Source organism: Manis pentadactyla, chromosome X (assembly GCF_030020395.1).
Source record: "Manis pentadactyla isolate mManPen7 chromosome X, mManPen7.hap1, whole genome shotgun sequence".
Classification (NCBI taxonomy): Eukaryota; Metazoa; Chordata; class Mammalia; order Pholidota; family Manidae; genus Manis; species Manis pentadactyla.
The window spans coordinates 133,445,522-133,459,947 of record NC_080038.1 but is presented as its reverse complement, the minus strand read 5'-3'; the positions used below and the strand labels follow the sequence as shown (position 1 = coordinate 133,459,947).

The window sequence follows — 14,426 nt, the reverse complement described above, 5'->3', positions numbered from 1 at the left end:
GCTTAAATGTTAATTACTGTTCTAGGTGATGTAGTTGAACATTGTTTCAGTAGCACATGTTTTCTTAGTTAAGATATGCCTGTGGTACTTCCTACAGCTTTAAGTGTTCACTGCGCTATGACACTTATCCAACAATAGCTGATAGCCAAGAACTTGGCAGATGCTTCTCTGTCCCCATCAAGTTTCTAGAGTTTCTAGAGTAACAGATTTACAAGAGTTCTGAGTTCCTCCTGTGCTTGACATTCAGAGAATACCTGATTATGAGACACAGTGATGTGATGATTCAGATTTGATCATTGTTTCTAAAGAATATGGTGAAAGATCCCACCAGATAATACTATAAGGTCCAGCCTATTTCAGGAAAGGTGAGAGAAATGAGCGCATTTCAAGAGGATATTGTCATTTCAATAAGTATTTGTATCATGACTTGTGACAGGTGAATGTACTGTTACCTGTTGAACATGCTCAGTGTTTTTTCTGTTTTGGTTCCACACTAGGTGATTACAATTCAAAAAATACATTTTCTTGATTTGATCTAGTTGTAAGAATTCTTGCTGTATTTTAACGAACTTGTCTACCAAGTAATGAGGGGATATTTAAGGACACTTTTATGTTGTCATCTGTTATCAAGATTACTCTGCAATAGACTATCTTTTCAGAAATAGTAAAACTTGTTTTATTTTACCAAAATCAAACTTAAAAACACTTATATTTTCAAGAGAACTCTTTTACAAAGAAAAAAAGATTGTATTTCATATTTTCTCTGAGCATTATTATTTAAGGGCAATTTCAAAGTGGTTTTGACTATTCATCTAATCTGATGCCTGCTTACTTGCTTCTTAACAGTGTGAAGAATCAATATGTTAGAGTTTGAAAATGATGGTTTAGGATATAGATCTTGTTTGATATTATTAATCATATTTGTTTTGTTATAAATCATCCTTTTTAAAAGGAAACATGTCTTCTCCTCTCCATTTCTAAAAATCTTTAGGCTCCAAATACCAATGTGAAGATGACATGGGTAAAAGAAATAAGAATTGTTTTGTTGAAGCAACAAGAACTTAAGACAGGTAAATTCAAGCACTTCTTCAGAACAAGATAAATTAAGCTGTGAATTCAGCTTTCTTCAGAACAAGAAGTACAGTAATGGTGTATTGACTCAGATTTTGTTGTAATTTTTACAGGGAATGTGGCTGATATTTATTTTATCCTACTTATAATGAAAGGGTTTATAAAACTCATTAGTAGGAGATCAAGATTCAGGGGTTGTTTAAATTGTTTTGAACAATGAACTTTACACTAGAAAATGAAATCTAGTTCTTGAAAAGCAGTTGGAAAGTACTATAGCAAACTGACTCTTGATTCTAAGCCCTTCCCATGAGGTAACTCTGCTTGGGACCTTAAGTAATCAGTGCTTAATAATTGGTGTTTGGGTAGTTCTAGTAATAAATTTTAATTTATTGAATAAAATATTGCACGGTTCAGTCTTTTGCCGTATTTCAAATTCCAACTGGCTTTGTCTCTGGTTATTTTAACTCCGAAGGTTCACTCTAATGGGAATGTGTGTGTGTGTGTGTGTGTGTGTGTGTGTGTGTGTGTGTGTGCGCGCGTGTGTGTGTGCATGTGTGTGTGTGTCACATACATGTGAAAGTCATTGATCTTCAAGGAAGTAAGAAGTGTGGCTCCCAAATGATGCTTACATAAGCTTTGTTTTATTTCACAGTCAAGGAAGAAAAGCAACATAATGAGTTAACAAAGCAGAATAAGCATTCTTCTCAGCAGAATGATGAGTAAGCAATTTTTCTTTTAAGAACTATCACTCCTGCAATCTTCTGTTTTCCATACATAACAGGAAAGAATGTAATTACAACGTCTCAGTTAAAAACTACCTATCCTTTTAGCAATAACTCCTCCAATCCCATAAACACATCATTTTCTCAGTTCTGTCCTTACAGTTGGAGCCTGATAGTCTTTAATAGTTAACCCATTGTTTCCCTTGATGTTAAAAGTAATGTGATAGTTTGGGCTAATTTTTAAACACAATTACAAGTGCTTTGTTCTCAGTATATCGTGGAGGGAGTTGCATGTAGGCTGACAGTAGAAGGGGCTGCACTTGTGGCTTTGTCTTCAAAATATTTTCTTCACCTTTGATTTGATTGGTGAAAGAGAGTCCTAAGTATGATGAAGGACTGGCAGCCACTGCTGGCCCACAGCTTTGTGGTCTCTTGATGGAGACCACTTGATGATGACTTGGTCTCTCTTCTACATAGTTAGAGAGGAGGTATGGATCCTGGGAGGGAACTGTGCCTGGATACGTCCATGAAGTCTTTGAGGAAGGTAGCAGTCCTAAATGATAGTATGCTGCTGGTTTAGAGATGTTGTCTTCGTATTCTGCCTCTACAAATCCTAAAAGATGGAGATTCTATAGAACCTTTGCATATATGCAGAAGGGATCCCTAAAGTGATTCCAAGGTGTCGGCATAGAAATTCACTATGTAGATGTAAGGATCATGTAATGCTTTATTAAAAATACTCTTTTTCTGTTTGTTTCACATTGTATTTCAGAGGTAGCTAAAATCAGGTACAAAGTGTGTTGGTTCATCTGGGGCTTTAGGAGAGGCACTTAAAAGTCACAATGGAAGTCTCTATCTTCCAGGGTCACCATACTAAATGTTTTGTCATCTATTATGGAGTTAAAGTCTTTAGATTTCATGCAGTAGTTGACCTTTTGGTAGCTGATATAATACAAAAGTATTAATCAGATTAAGGTTTCATCATCATTTATATACACGTTACCTAATTCATTAAGGTTAAAAGTTCATAGAGCAACAGGATTTTTTAAATATTTTGTTCCAACTTTATTGAGAGTTGACAATTTAAAACTGTATGTTTGAAGAGTACAACTTGATAATTTGATATATGTATACATTTTGAAATATTCACCACAATCAAGCCAATTAACACATCCATTGCCTCATGTAGTTATCCTTTCTTACATGTGTGGAGAGAACATTGAAGATATACCTCTTAGGTGATTTCAAGAATATATAATACACAACAGCCATTTTAAACAATACACTTTCTTTGAGTCCAGAAGAGGAGTGGTTTTTCCTTGCATATTAAGATTTATGCTTCTATATGTTATGAGCTACTATCACACAGACTTACGTAAGGGGGGAAATCCGTTTTGTTTGGATTCTCAGAGTATGTTCTTAACGTACATTAGTGGAGAAATAACATTTTAGATTTCTTCTTATTCGATTGTACAAAAGCTCACTTATTTTCACATATTTACTATTTCAGAAAGCAACAGGGAGCTTTTATAGATGCCAAGGAAACTGAATCGGGACACACCCGCGCCATGGTGGAGGTCGGTGAGGCAGCTGTGTCAGTTCAGGCAGTAGACACAGGTATGTGTAGTGGTTATCTAAAGGTAAGATTCATGGTTGTGCAAATTTTTTTCTTCCATTTTTAATTTGCCTAATCTACCTATCTGTTATCTTGTAAAAAGAAAACAAAATTAGCCCATATTTATAAGGCTCTTTTGTCTTGTAAGGAAGGCAAATTCTTTGGCTCCTGAATCAAAAACTCTGTAAGATCCCACCATCTGTGATGTAGCAAGTTCTCCATGTGATTCTTCCTGATGCATGCTCAAGGCTAGGAACCCCTGCTATGCAGAATACAAAAACAAGTAAAACACTTATCCTGGCTTCAAGGAATTCACACTTAATGGTGAATAGGTTTAATGAATACAGAAGAGTCATTTACAGGTGGAATATTTGTTTTTCTTTTGTAAACTGTGCCAGCTAAGCTGATTTCCACAATTTATTTAATTCGACAAATATAACATAGCCTATGTGCCAGAAATTGTGCAAACTGTTGGGTATACAGTTTTTAAGTAAGACACTCAGCTGCTATCCCCATGGAACCAGGAAAATAGAAAGATAACTCAATGAGCAATTAAAATTAAATGTGGTAAGTGTTATAACAGGGTTGTATAAGGTGCTGTAGAAATATCCAGCAGACTCATGTAAGTACCTCTGGGACCAACAACATACACATTCTTGGAGAAATGCCTAAAAGAGTACCTGATATTCAATATTTAAATATGATAGTTCTTAATCTGGAAGAGGCCTCTCTACTTGTTGAAGAGAAGCACATAAGGACAACCTCACTCAGCTTAAAGTTATCACTTAAAGGTCACTTTCCTCAGGTCATCTGTGCTGTGAACCCCCGAACAGTCAGCAAAGAACAATGCCTTCATTTGTCACATGAGGAAACCAAGTCAGAGAAAGTTCACATGACTTTTCCAAGGTTACATGAATAGTTTAGTGTGGCCAAGATGAGAGGCTGTTAATTCCCTGCCTACACTAGATTGCTTAATCCATAGCAGTTCAATATATTTTATTAATTAAGCATCTCTTACATTCAAGGCTCTTATGAGACATACAATGTGTAAACACATGGTCTCTGCCTACTAAGAGAGATAAGACAAGTAAAAAATGATAATGTTCTTTTAACAAAATAGGTATAGAGGTTATGTACCTCAACATAATAAAGGCCCACAGCTAACATCATAGTCAATGGCAAAAAACTAAAAGCTTTTCCTTTAAGATCAAGAACAATACAAGGATGTCCACCCTCACCATTTTTATTCAACATCATACTGGCGGTCCTAGCCACAGCAGTCAGACAACACAAAAAACATAAAAGGCTTCCAAATTGGTAAGGAACAAGTTAAACTGTCACTGTCTGCAGATGACATGATATTGTACATAAAGAATTCCAAAAAATCCACAAAAAAACTATTAGAACTAATGATTGGATTCAGCAAACTTGAAGGGTATAAGATTGATACACAAAAATCTGTTGCGTTCCTATATACTATGAATGACCTAGTAGAAAGAGAAATCAGGAAAACAATTCCATTTACAACTGCACCAAAAAGGAGAAAATACCTATAAATAAACCTAATGAACAAGGTTTTCAAAAAGACCTGTATTCTGAAAACTATATGACACTGATGAGAAAAATTAAAGACGGAAATAAATGGAAATCTATCCCATACTCGTAGTTGGAAGAATTAATATTGTCAAAATGACCATCCTGCTGAAATCAATTTGCATATTCAATGCAATCTCTATCAAAATTCCAACAGCGTTTTTTTCAAATGAACTATACTAATACTTCTAAAAATCATATAGAAGCACAGAAGACCCTAAATAGCCAAACCAACCTGAGAAAGAAGAGCCAAGCTGGATGATTACACTTCCTGACTTCAAGCTCTATTACAAAGCTATATTAAGCAAAACAGTATGGTACTGGCACAAGAACATACCCATAGATCAATGCAACAGAATAGAGGGCCCAGAAATAAACCCACATATATATAGTTAATTAATATATGATAAAGGAGTCATGAATACAGCATGGGGAAAAGATAGTCTCTTCAATAACTGTTGGGAAAACTGGACAGCTACATCCAAGAGAATGAAACTGGTTTATTGTCTAACGCCATACACAAAAGTAAACTCAAAATGGACCAAAGACCTGAATGTAAGACATGAACCTATAAAACTCTTAGAAGAAAAGAAAACGTATGCAAAAACCTCTTGAACATAAGTATGAGCAGCTTTTTCCTGGACACATCTCCTCAGGCAAGGGAAACAAAGTAAAAAATGAACAAGTGGGACTATATCAAACTAAAAAGCCTCTGTAAAGCAAAGAACACTATCAGCAGAACAAAAAGGTAACCTATAGTATGGGAGAATATATTCATAAATGATTTATCTGATAAGGGGTTAATGTCCAAAATATATAAAGAGCTCATATGCCTCAACACCAAAAAAACAAATAACCTGACTAAAAAATGGGTGGAAGACCCGAACAGACATTTCTCCAAAGAAGAAATACACATGGCCAACAGGAACATGAAAAGATGCTCCACATTGCTATCATCACAGAAATGCAAAACAGAACCACAGTGAGATATCACTTCACACCTATTAGGATGGCCACTAACCAAAAGACAAGAAACAACAAATGCTGGCAAGGGTATGGAGAAAAAGGAGCCCTCCTACATTTTTGGTGGTAATTTAAATTGGTACAATTACTGTGGAAAGCAGTCTGGAGGTTCCTCAAAAATAGAAATACCATTTGATCTCATAGTCTCACTACTAGGAATTTACCCAAAGAAAACAAGATCCCTGATTTGAAAAGACATATGCACCCCTATGTTTTTTGCTGCACTATTTGCAACAGCCAAGGTATGGAAGCAACCTAAGTGTCTATCAGTAGATGAATGGATAAAGAAGGTGTGGTAAATATACACAATGGAATATCATTCAGCCATTAAAAAAAAATTCTGCCATTTGCAACAACATTGATGGATCTAGAGGGTATTATGCTCAATGAAATAAGCCAGGCAGAGAAAGACAAATACCATATGATTTCACTTATTTGTGGAATCTAAAAACAAAGCAGAACAGAATGAACCAAACAACAGTAGAGTTATATACACTGAGAAGTGACTGGTGGTTACTATGGGGGAGAGGTTGTGGTGCGTGGGAAGGGTGGGGGGATAAAGGGGCACAAAAATTCTCAATCATAATATAAGTAGGTCACAGGCATATAACCAATGATTTTGTAACATCTTCCTATGTACACAGACAGTAACTGCACTAGTGGGGATGAAGATTTAATAATATGGGTAACTGTTGAACCACTCTGTTGTATACTTGAAACCAATATAAGATTGTATATGAATGATACTTCAATAAAAAAGTAATGTTCTACATAGAATGTTATAAATGCTACTTGAGTGTGATGAATAAAGATGGTACAGAAAAAATTTTTGGAAGAGATTACTTTTCTAAGAAGGGGTAGATACTGTATTCTCTGGAATGTTATTTACCTTAATATTATTTTTAGTAACACTCCTACCAACTCCAACTTGAAACTACCCCCCGAAAAAAGTGAAAGAGGCATATGACATTCCAGGCCCTGTCTAAAATACCAGAAATTCCAAAAGAGTACAATCTAATAAGAGGTTTTAGTATACAAAGATACTGTTCTTATACCATTGCACGTTACAGCCTTGATTATTCCAGCTGGTTTTCCTTTACCCCTTGTGGTGCTGCGCTGGACCACCACCATTAAGTAACTGCCACCCTCTATGTTGTTCTTGTAGTTGGGACTGAGATGCCACCACCTTTAGAAATCTCTGAAGCAACTGAGGAATGGCTAAGCAACAATTTCTACTCTTCTTATGATGACAATGAAGGAGATGAAAAGCCCCTAATGGTTAGTAATGACCTACAAAAATAAATACAAATGCTTGGGGCAGTTTTACTGATGAAATAGGTGTGGCACATACGGGCAATCTTCTGTCAATATCCCTGAGTTCATGGGGTACATTCTGTGGCCAAAAGATGTGAAACAAGTCTTATTGTGAATTTTCAGTAAGCACTTTTCCCTGTAAGTATAGCTCGTTTGAGCTATATGTGGAGCTTCTACCGAAGTTGATGAGCTAGTCATTCCAGTCTCTACATACTGACCAGTTTTATCTTTAATTGAATTTCACCACCATTGTTTCAATCTAGGCATGTGAGATAAAACCATTAAACAAAGGCAGGTCAAATACACTTTAAAAATCGATTTAGATTCCAGATTGGAAGATGCAGGAAATAAATGTTACACATTAAAAACCGTAAAATAACGTCTAAAGAATATAATTTAGTGGACTGTCAAAAAATGTGCTAATGATACCAAATCTCAGCATATTAGAATAAGGGGGCACCCCACAAAACTAAAAGAGGGCGCTTTAGGTAAAAGTGTTGTGTAAAAGAAATAATTTGTGATGTTATTAGGATCCTAGTGGACTTTCAGAGAGGAGTTGGGACAGTTTCGGGTCTATCTCCACTTTTCTGAAGTCACCAGCGTGGAGGGTGGTAATGATGCTTTGTAGTGGACAGTTTCTTGGTGCCCTTCAGAGGAACAAATTCAATTTGGCAAATCTAATTTGGAGTAAGGGAATGATGGCGTGGAAAATTACAAAGCACAACAGCATGAACTCTGAAATGTCGTCTTTTAAAAAGTAACAATATTCTTTCTGCGAATAATACCACGACCATAACACATATTTGTATGAGAGTTTACAGTTTACAAAGTGATTTCACATTATAATCATAGTATTAGTGACAGAATGGGCAGGCTTTATTACCTGTGATTGACAATAGTTTACATCTGTTGATATTTACCATATTATAAACTAAAACTGAGAAATAGAGAATTACTTATTCATAATTTTAAAATGTTAATAAACCCATTACAAGTTTACATAAATAACATTTTTATTAAAAATTTACCTTTTTTAAGCAAAAAAGTAAGTGGAGTGGCATTTTAAATATTTTTGTAAATCTCTAATATCTGACTTCAGAAGACACAGCTAGATTCTCATACCTGCTTTTGTATTCATTCTCTTGTGCTGTCACACATCAGGTAGTCTCCAGAAAAATCCACTGTATATTTGTGAAAGGATGAGAGTGAAAAAGGCAAATAATGTTTTAGTGTAGGTTTGACTCTTGCAGGCTTTTGAACTCAAATGGTCAGCCTCCCAAACTTCGAGAACTGCAGGTTTAGACTCTTAGTAAAAAGATCTTCTATATCCTTAATTCATATTATCTGAGGAGGGGAGAAGTAGTTGTCCAGATGCGAACAAAGTCAGGAGAAACCAATTTGGGTTCAGCATTTGCTGTAGATGCTCCATGAAGGAATTGTCAAGAATGTTAGTCTTCAATAAGCATTTTTCTGGCTATGTCGTCAGAAAATAAAGCAAGTATGCCGAATTGATGAATGCTTTAATCACAGAAGAGGGGAATGCAGAAAAACCTACTAGTTCTTTTCTCCCAGCAATTCCCACAGTTGAGCTACTAAGGAAAACATACAAAAGCAATACGGTGCATTCCATCCTCCCCCCCATCAAAAATCCCCCAAACCAAAAACAAACAGGTTGAAAAGAGCCACTCTTGTACTCCCACTTTACCAAGTCAAAAATCTAAGAAATAAAGGGAGCTGCTTCTCTTGTAGAGGCCCGTATTGGGATGGTCTTCTATTACGACGAAGCTACGATGTTAAATGGCCAGTAGCTCTTTTCCTGAGTGCTCCTCAGCCCATTTGATAAAATTACTGCTCAGAAGATGTTCAGCCCAAGTGAAGTGGTTATTGTTTTCAGGTTAATTCCTTTGGACATGCAAGAAATCAGCACCACATAATTCTTTTCTTTCATTAAATTTTTTTTATTATGTTACTCATTTTAAAATAATGTATTCAGTGTGTAATACCTTGTGCTGGAAAAAACTTATCTCAGAATAGTTTTGGATTTGAGAATTTTTATTTCTTCTCTGTCTACTTTCTAACAAGATGCTGTCTGTGTGCCTTGGATTATGTAGTTTATTAATGAGTCAACTTAAAACTATAGCTGTAAAAAAAGAGATTAAGATGAAGTAAAGCACAGTATTATGATTTAATATGCTTTTATTGGACCCAGAGCTTTTGTGCCCACTATTTTTACCTGTGCAAAGTGATATGAAGCCCAGAAAGCCTTTGGGGACATTAGTAAATGCCTTTGTTCAGCACCACTGCCTTTTGTATGTGCCAAGATAAATTTTTCATAAGCATAGTTTACAAATAACAGTATTTGAAAATTATTTTTGTGCTTGTTTTTTTTTTTTTGCCCCTGGAATTGTGCTTGTAACTCATGTGACTTAAATTAGTTGTGCTCTGTTATTTTCTGTGTAGTTCATGCTGTAATTCTCTTTTGACAAATTAAAATGAATTCTTCAGGTTAAGTGAACATGTGTCCTGCTTTTTTTTTCAATCACAAAGTGTTCCATGATTACTTGTCCCTGCAAAGCTATCGCATTGACCACTGAAGTAAATAGTGAGTGTTCTGTGTCCCTGAGCATGCAGTTGTGCAAATGGCTTTGCGCTCAAGTTTGTAATGTAAATTTTCAAAACAACCTTCCAGTCTTCAGGCAGATATAAAGCCCTAGCAGATTGCAGGAAGAGAGGCTCAGAAGACCTCCGGATTAGAAGTGGAGCTGTCATTCAGCTTCTCCATGAGGAGGCTGATGGTCAACGGTAGGTGCCTGTGGTCACCTCCCCCCAGGGCATCTGGGTGTCTAATCAAAAGTTCTGCTTTACTTGCATCTTTGACATAATGCTCTCAAGAAGCAAAAATATCACCTTTCTTATCAGTGTTTTATCTCCCTTGCTTCAGCCTTGCCCATATAGCTCTCTGAAAGTAATGTTAATTGGTGAGTGAAGGATGCTTTGAAAGAATGAGATGCTATGAGTATGCCTGCTCTCTTGTGGTTACCTTTTGTTCAGACGTTTCAGCTGATACAACTGGCTTTGTAATAGCTACAGATCACATGCCATTTGGTCACTCAAGCCATTCACTAACTCATCACATATTTAATTAATGCCTACTAAGTGCCTGGGACCATGCATAGCTACTTTACACCATAGTTTTTACTCAGTTCTAAGAGCATGTTATTTCCTATGGAAGGTCCTGTTACACACACACACACACACACACACACACACACACACACACACACACACAAAACCTGTGTCTGTGCACAAGACAGTGTGTGCAGGTAGTGTAAAGCAGTGAGAACTAATGTTCCTTTTTATTAGCTCAACCGTTATCAAATATAAAATAAGGCCTTTTAGTTTCATTGTTCTGTCCTTAAGCATTTGACTTCATATAGCATCAGTTTCAGAGATGGTTCTGCCAAATATGCGGTTGAATTAGAAAGAACTCAAAGCAGGAAGGAAATGTTTGTAAGAGGACTGAATGAAGCTTCCATAAGTCTTCTGGAAATTTTATGTGAAATAATTTTGTCTTCACTGTGTCAATAATTTTAACTGAAATGCCACATTGACTGTGTACTCTGTCCCCAAAGTTCTGAGAAGGTACACATGAGGGTGAAAATTAATGATGGGTCATTAAAGTAATAATCATTTTTGCAAGTTACCTCAGTCCTTTGAAGGTTGCTCACCAGACAGGACAGTGTCATGAAGGTCTCTGAGTGCATACAATAGCTTTGTGAAAATTTGAGCTGCAATGCAATGTATTTTTCTATTACCTTATATTACCGTTGTTGTCTACTAACTCACTTATTATTTAGGTTGGTGAAAAATCTGAACAGAAGAAAAGAAGGTCTGAGTCCAGGAAACAGTTTGCAGATTTTAATTGGTGACTCTAGGTTTTGGAATGGCAAAGTTACAAGTATAATATGAACAGGCTGTGTACTATTTGTTTAAAGTCTAAAATTAAAAAAAATCTCTACCGAATTTGCAGTTGGCATAAGGTAAGAACCTCTCCCTCTCTGCACTTAGAAATTAAGTTGCAAGCATATATATGTGTGTGTGTATATATATATATATATATATATATATATATAAATTAAGGTATCATTGATACACAATCTCAGGAAGGTTTCACATGAGCAACATTGTGGTTTCAACATTCACCCATATTATCAAGCCCTCACCCCACCTACTGCAGTCACTGTCCATCAGCGTAGTAAGCTGCTATAGAGTCACTACTTGTCTTCTCCATGCTGTACTGCCTTCCCTGTGACCTGCCTATATTGTGATTGCAAGCATATTAGCTAGGATTTAACTTTTTCCTTTAATAGTTTTAAATTAGTGAATAAAGGTTTTTTAAATATGTTAATCTTTTCCCAACAAGGTTGATAGGTTTGAGAGTTTCAGATACTGCAGTACCTTGTAAGAGATCCTTCGGAGCTAAATACTGATGATATGCTTTTAAGGTACAAGCCTCACTGTCCGAAAGTGTTTGATCAGTGTGTTTGTACTCAGTTCTAAGAGCATGTTATTTCATTATGATACGTCCTGTTACACACACACACACACATACACACACACACATACAACCTGTGTCTGTGCCCGACTTAATGCGTGCAGGTAGTGTAAAGCAGTGAGAACTAATGTTTCTTTCTGTTAGTTCAACCCTTAGTACATAAAATATCTATGTACAAATGAGTATCCTTATAGATTAGTCCCCTAAGTGATACTGAGCTATATATAACAAAACAGCATATAAAAAAAAAAAAACTCGTGGGCAAGATTATTATTAAATGCACATATTTCTTTTGACTTTCTAGTTTTGGACTTGTATTGGAATTCCAGATAATGGTACATTGTGTTTAAATGAATCTAATAGACCGGGAGTATCAACTTACTGGATTCCAAATTTCATTATGATGTCAAACAAAATCTAGTGTTGATAGCACTAAATATTGTTACTTGGTTACATGGGAAACCCACAAATAGAGTTTCTTCTTGTTTGTTTAGTTTTTTTTTTTCTACTCTAAATCTGGGTCACCTTTCAGAAATTTTCTGCACTAAGTATTGAATTACTGAATTATTTAGATGAGTAGCAGTCAGAAGAGTCTGATATACCAACAACCTGAACTAATTGACATTTATTTAAAATCTATACCCAACAACTGCAGAATACACCATTACTTTTAAGTACATGGAACATTTTATGAAGACAGATGATATGCTGTGTCATAAAGTAAGTTCCAATAAATTTCAGAAGATTGGGATCATATTAAGTCTCAAGCGATATATCAGAAATTGACAACCCCTAAATACTTGGATATTAAATGGCATGGATCTAAATAACGGGACAAAGAAGAAAGCAAAAGAGAAATTAGTTATTTCAAATTAGATGTTTAAATACTTGGATTACACACTTAAAATTCAGTGTACTTCACCATATTAACATAATGAAGGGGAAAATTACATAATCATTTCAACAGATACAGGAAAACACTTGACAAAACTCATTACTCATTCATGATAAAAACTCTCAACCAGCTAGGAATAAACGTTATTTCCTCAATCTGATAATTTCCTCAATCCATACTCTTGTGAAAAATCACAGCTAACATACTTAATGGTGAAATATTGGAAGTTTTTCCCCCAATATTTGGAGTAAGCCAAGGATATTCACTTTCACCATTTCTATTCAGCATTATACTGGAAGTCCTTGCTACTAACTCCAGATAGATAAACAAAACAAAACAAGATGCACCAGTGTCATGCTTAGCAGGTCATGTGTATGTACAAAACTATTAGGAATCTATACACAAAAAAACCCCATTAGGTGTAAGTGAATTTTACAAGGCCATAGTATACAAAGCCATTATATAGAAGTGAATTGTAATTCTATATCCTAGCAAGGAAGAATTGAAAAAATGAAATTTCAAAAAACAACACTTTATATTACTAATAGAAAACATAAACAAGAATAAATCTAAAAACAGATGTATATGGCTTCTATACTGAAAACCCCAAGTCACTGCTGAGATATATCTAAGATGACCTAATAACACGAGATATATACCATGTTCAAGGATTAGGAATCTCAGTGTTGTTAAGAATTCCATTGTCCCCAAATTAATCCATAGGGTTGATGCAATCAAAAGCTCAGCAGGCCTTTTTAGAAAAAAATAAAGAAAGATTTATGCTAAATGTACATGGAAAGGCAGAAAATCAAGAATCTCAAAAATCTGGAAGACTTACATACCTGATTTCAAAACTTTCTATAAGGCTACAGTAATGAATACAGTGTAGGGTTGGTATAAGTGTAGTAAAACAGTTCACAAACAGACACCTTCAAAAGCCAAATAGTTTGTAATGAATCACATTTTCCCCCTAATTAACTGATTCCATCTTACACTGAAAAGTTAACATGGCCTGCTTTCTGCCAACTGTTTTATGCTTTTTTAGATCGTTAATTAGAGAAAAAGAGAAAAGAAACGCACAAGTCTCTTAAAATACATGCTCAAAGAACTATTAAACACAAATCACTTTTTATGAAGCAATTAAGCCAATAAAGCTGTGAAATAACAGTGCAGTGTATGTACTAAAAATAATGGCCTTTTTTGTGCTCCGGTCTCCAAGATCGCAAATTGAAAACGCCAGGACTATTTATCTAACTTCCACATAATACTGACATTTGTATTCAATGTTAGGAAGACAGTAGATTTTTCATAACTTTCATCATTTTAAATACAGCACCAGATGTCCTCATACATAGTTCAGAACAAAGTTAATTATGTTAAATTTGAGCAAACTATAATGCAGGACATGTAAAAATTACATATTTGATTAGTTTAATTTGAAATTCTATTACTGTAACTAATTACATGATTCAGGACATATTACTGGTAACCCTTTAAAGAGTGCATGACAAAATGACTTCAATCTACCTTGGGCCTGCTTTTCAGGCAGTGAAGGGCTGACTACATATCTGTTAACGTATATACACTTTAATTTGGAAAAAAAATACCGTTCTCTTCTAGGCATTTTTATTTTCTACC

General features: G+C 35.3%; 1 protein-coding gene across 4 annotated transcripts in view; it reads left to right on the top strand.

Annotated features, from left to right (window-relative positions):
- The window catches only part of MCF2 (MCF.2 cell line derived transforming sequence), a 71,586-nt gene extending 60,243 nt beyond the window's left edge, over window positions 1–11,343 (top strand). For 3 of the 4 annotated variants that reach the window (XM_036888205.2, XM_057495584.1, XM_057495585.1), the window contains 6 exons: window positions 992–1,070; window positions 1,724–1,790; window positions 3,304–3,410; window positions 7,190–7,302; window positions 10,028–10,140; window positions 11,196–11,343. In XM_036888205.2, the coding sequence (XP_036744100.2) occupies window positions 992–1,070; window positions 1,724–1,790; window positions 3,304–3,410; window positions 7,190–7,302; window positions 10,028–10,140; window positions 11,196–11,307 (591 nt within the window). In that variant the 3' untranslated portion in view covers window positions 11,308–11,343. Of the gene's footprint in view, window positions 1–991; window positions 1,071–1,723; window positions 1,791–3,303; window positions 3,411–7,189; window positions 7,303–8,868; window positions 9,848–10,027; window positions 10,141–11,195 lie in introns of those variants that run through there. The other variant, XM_036888207.2, reaches the window with a different exon arrangement.
- The last annotated feature ends 3,083 nt before the right edge of the window (window positions 11,344–14,426 follow it).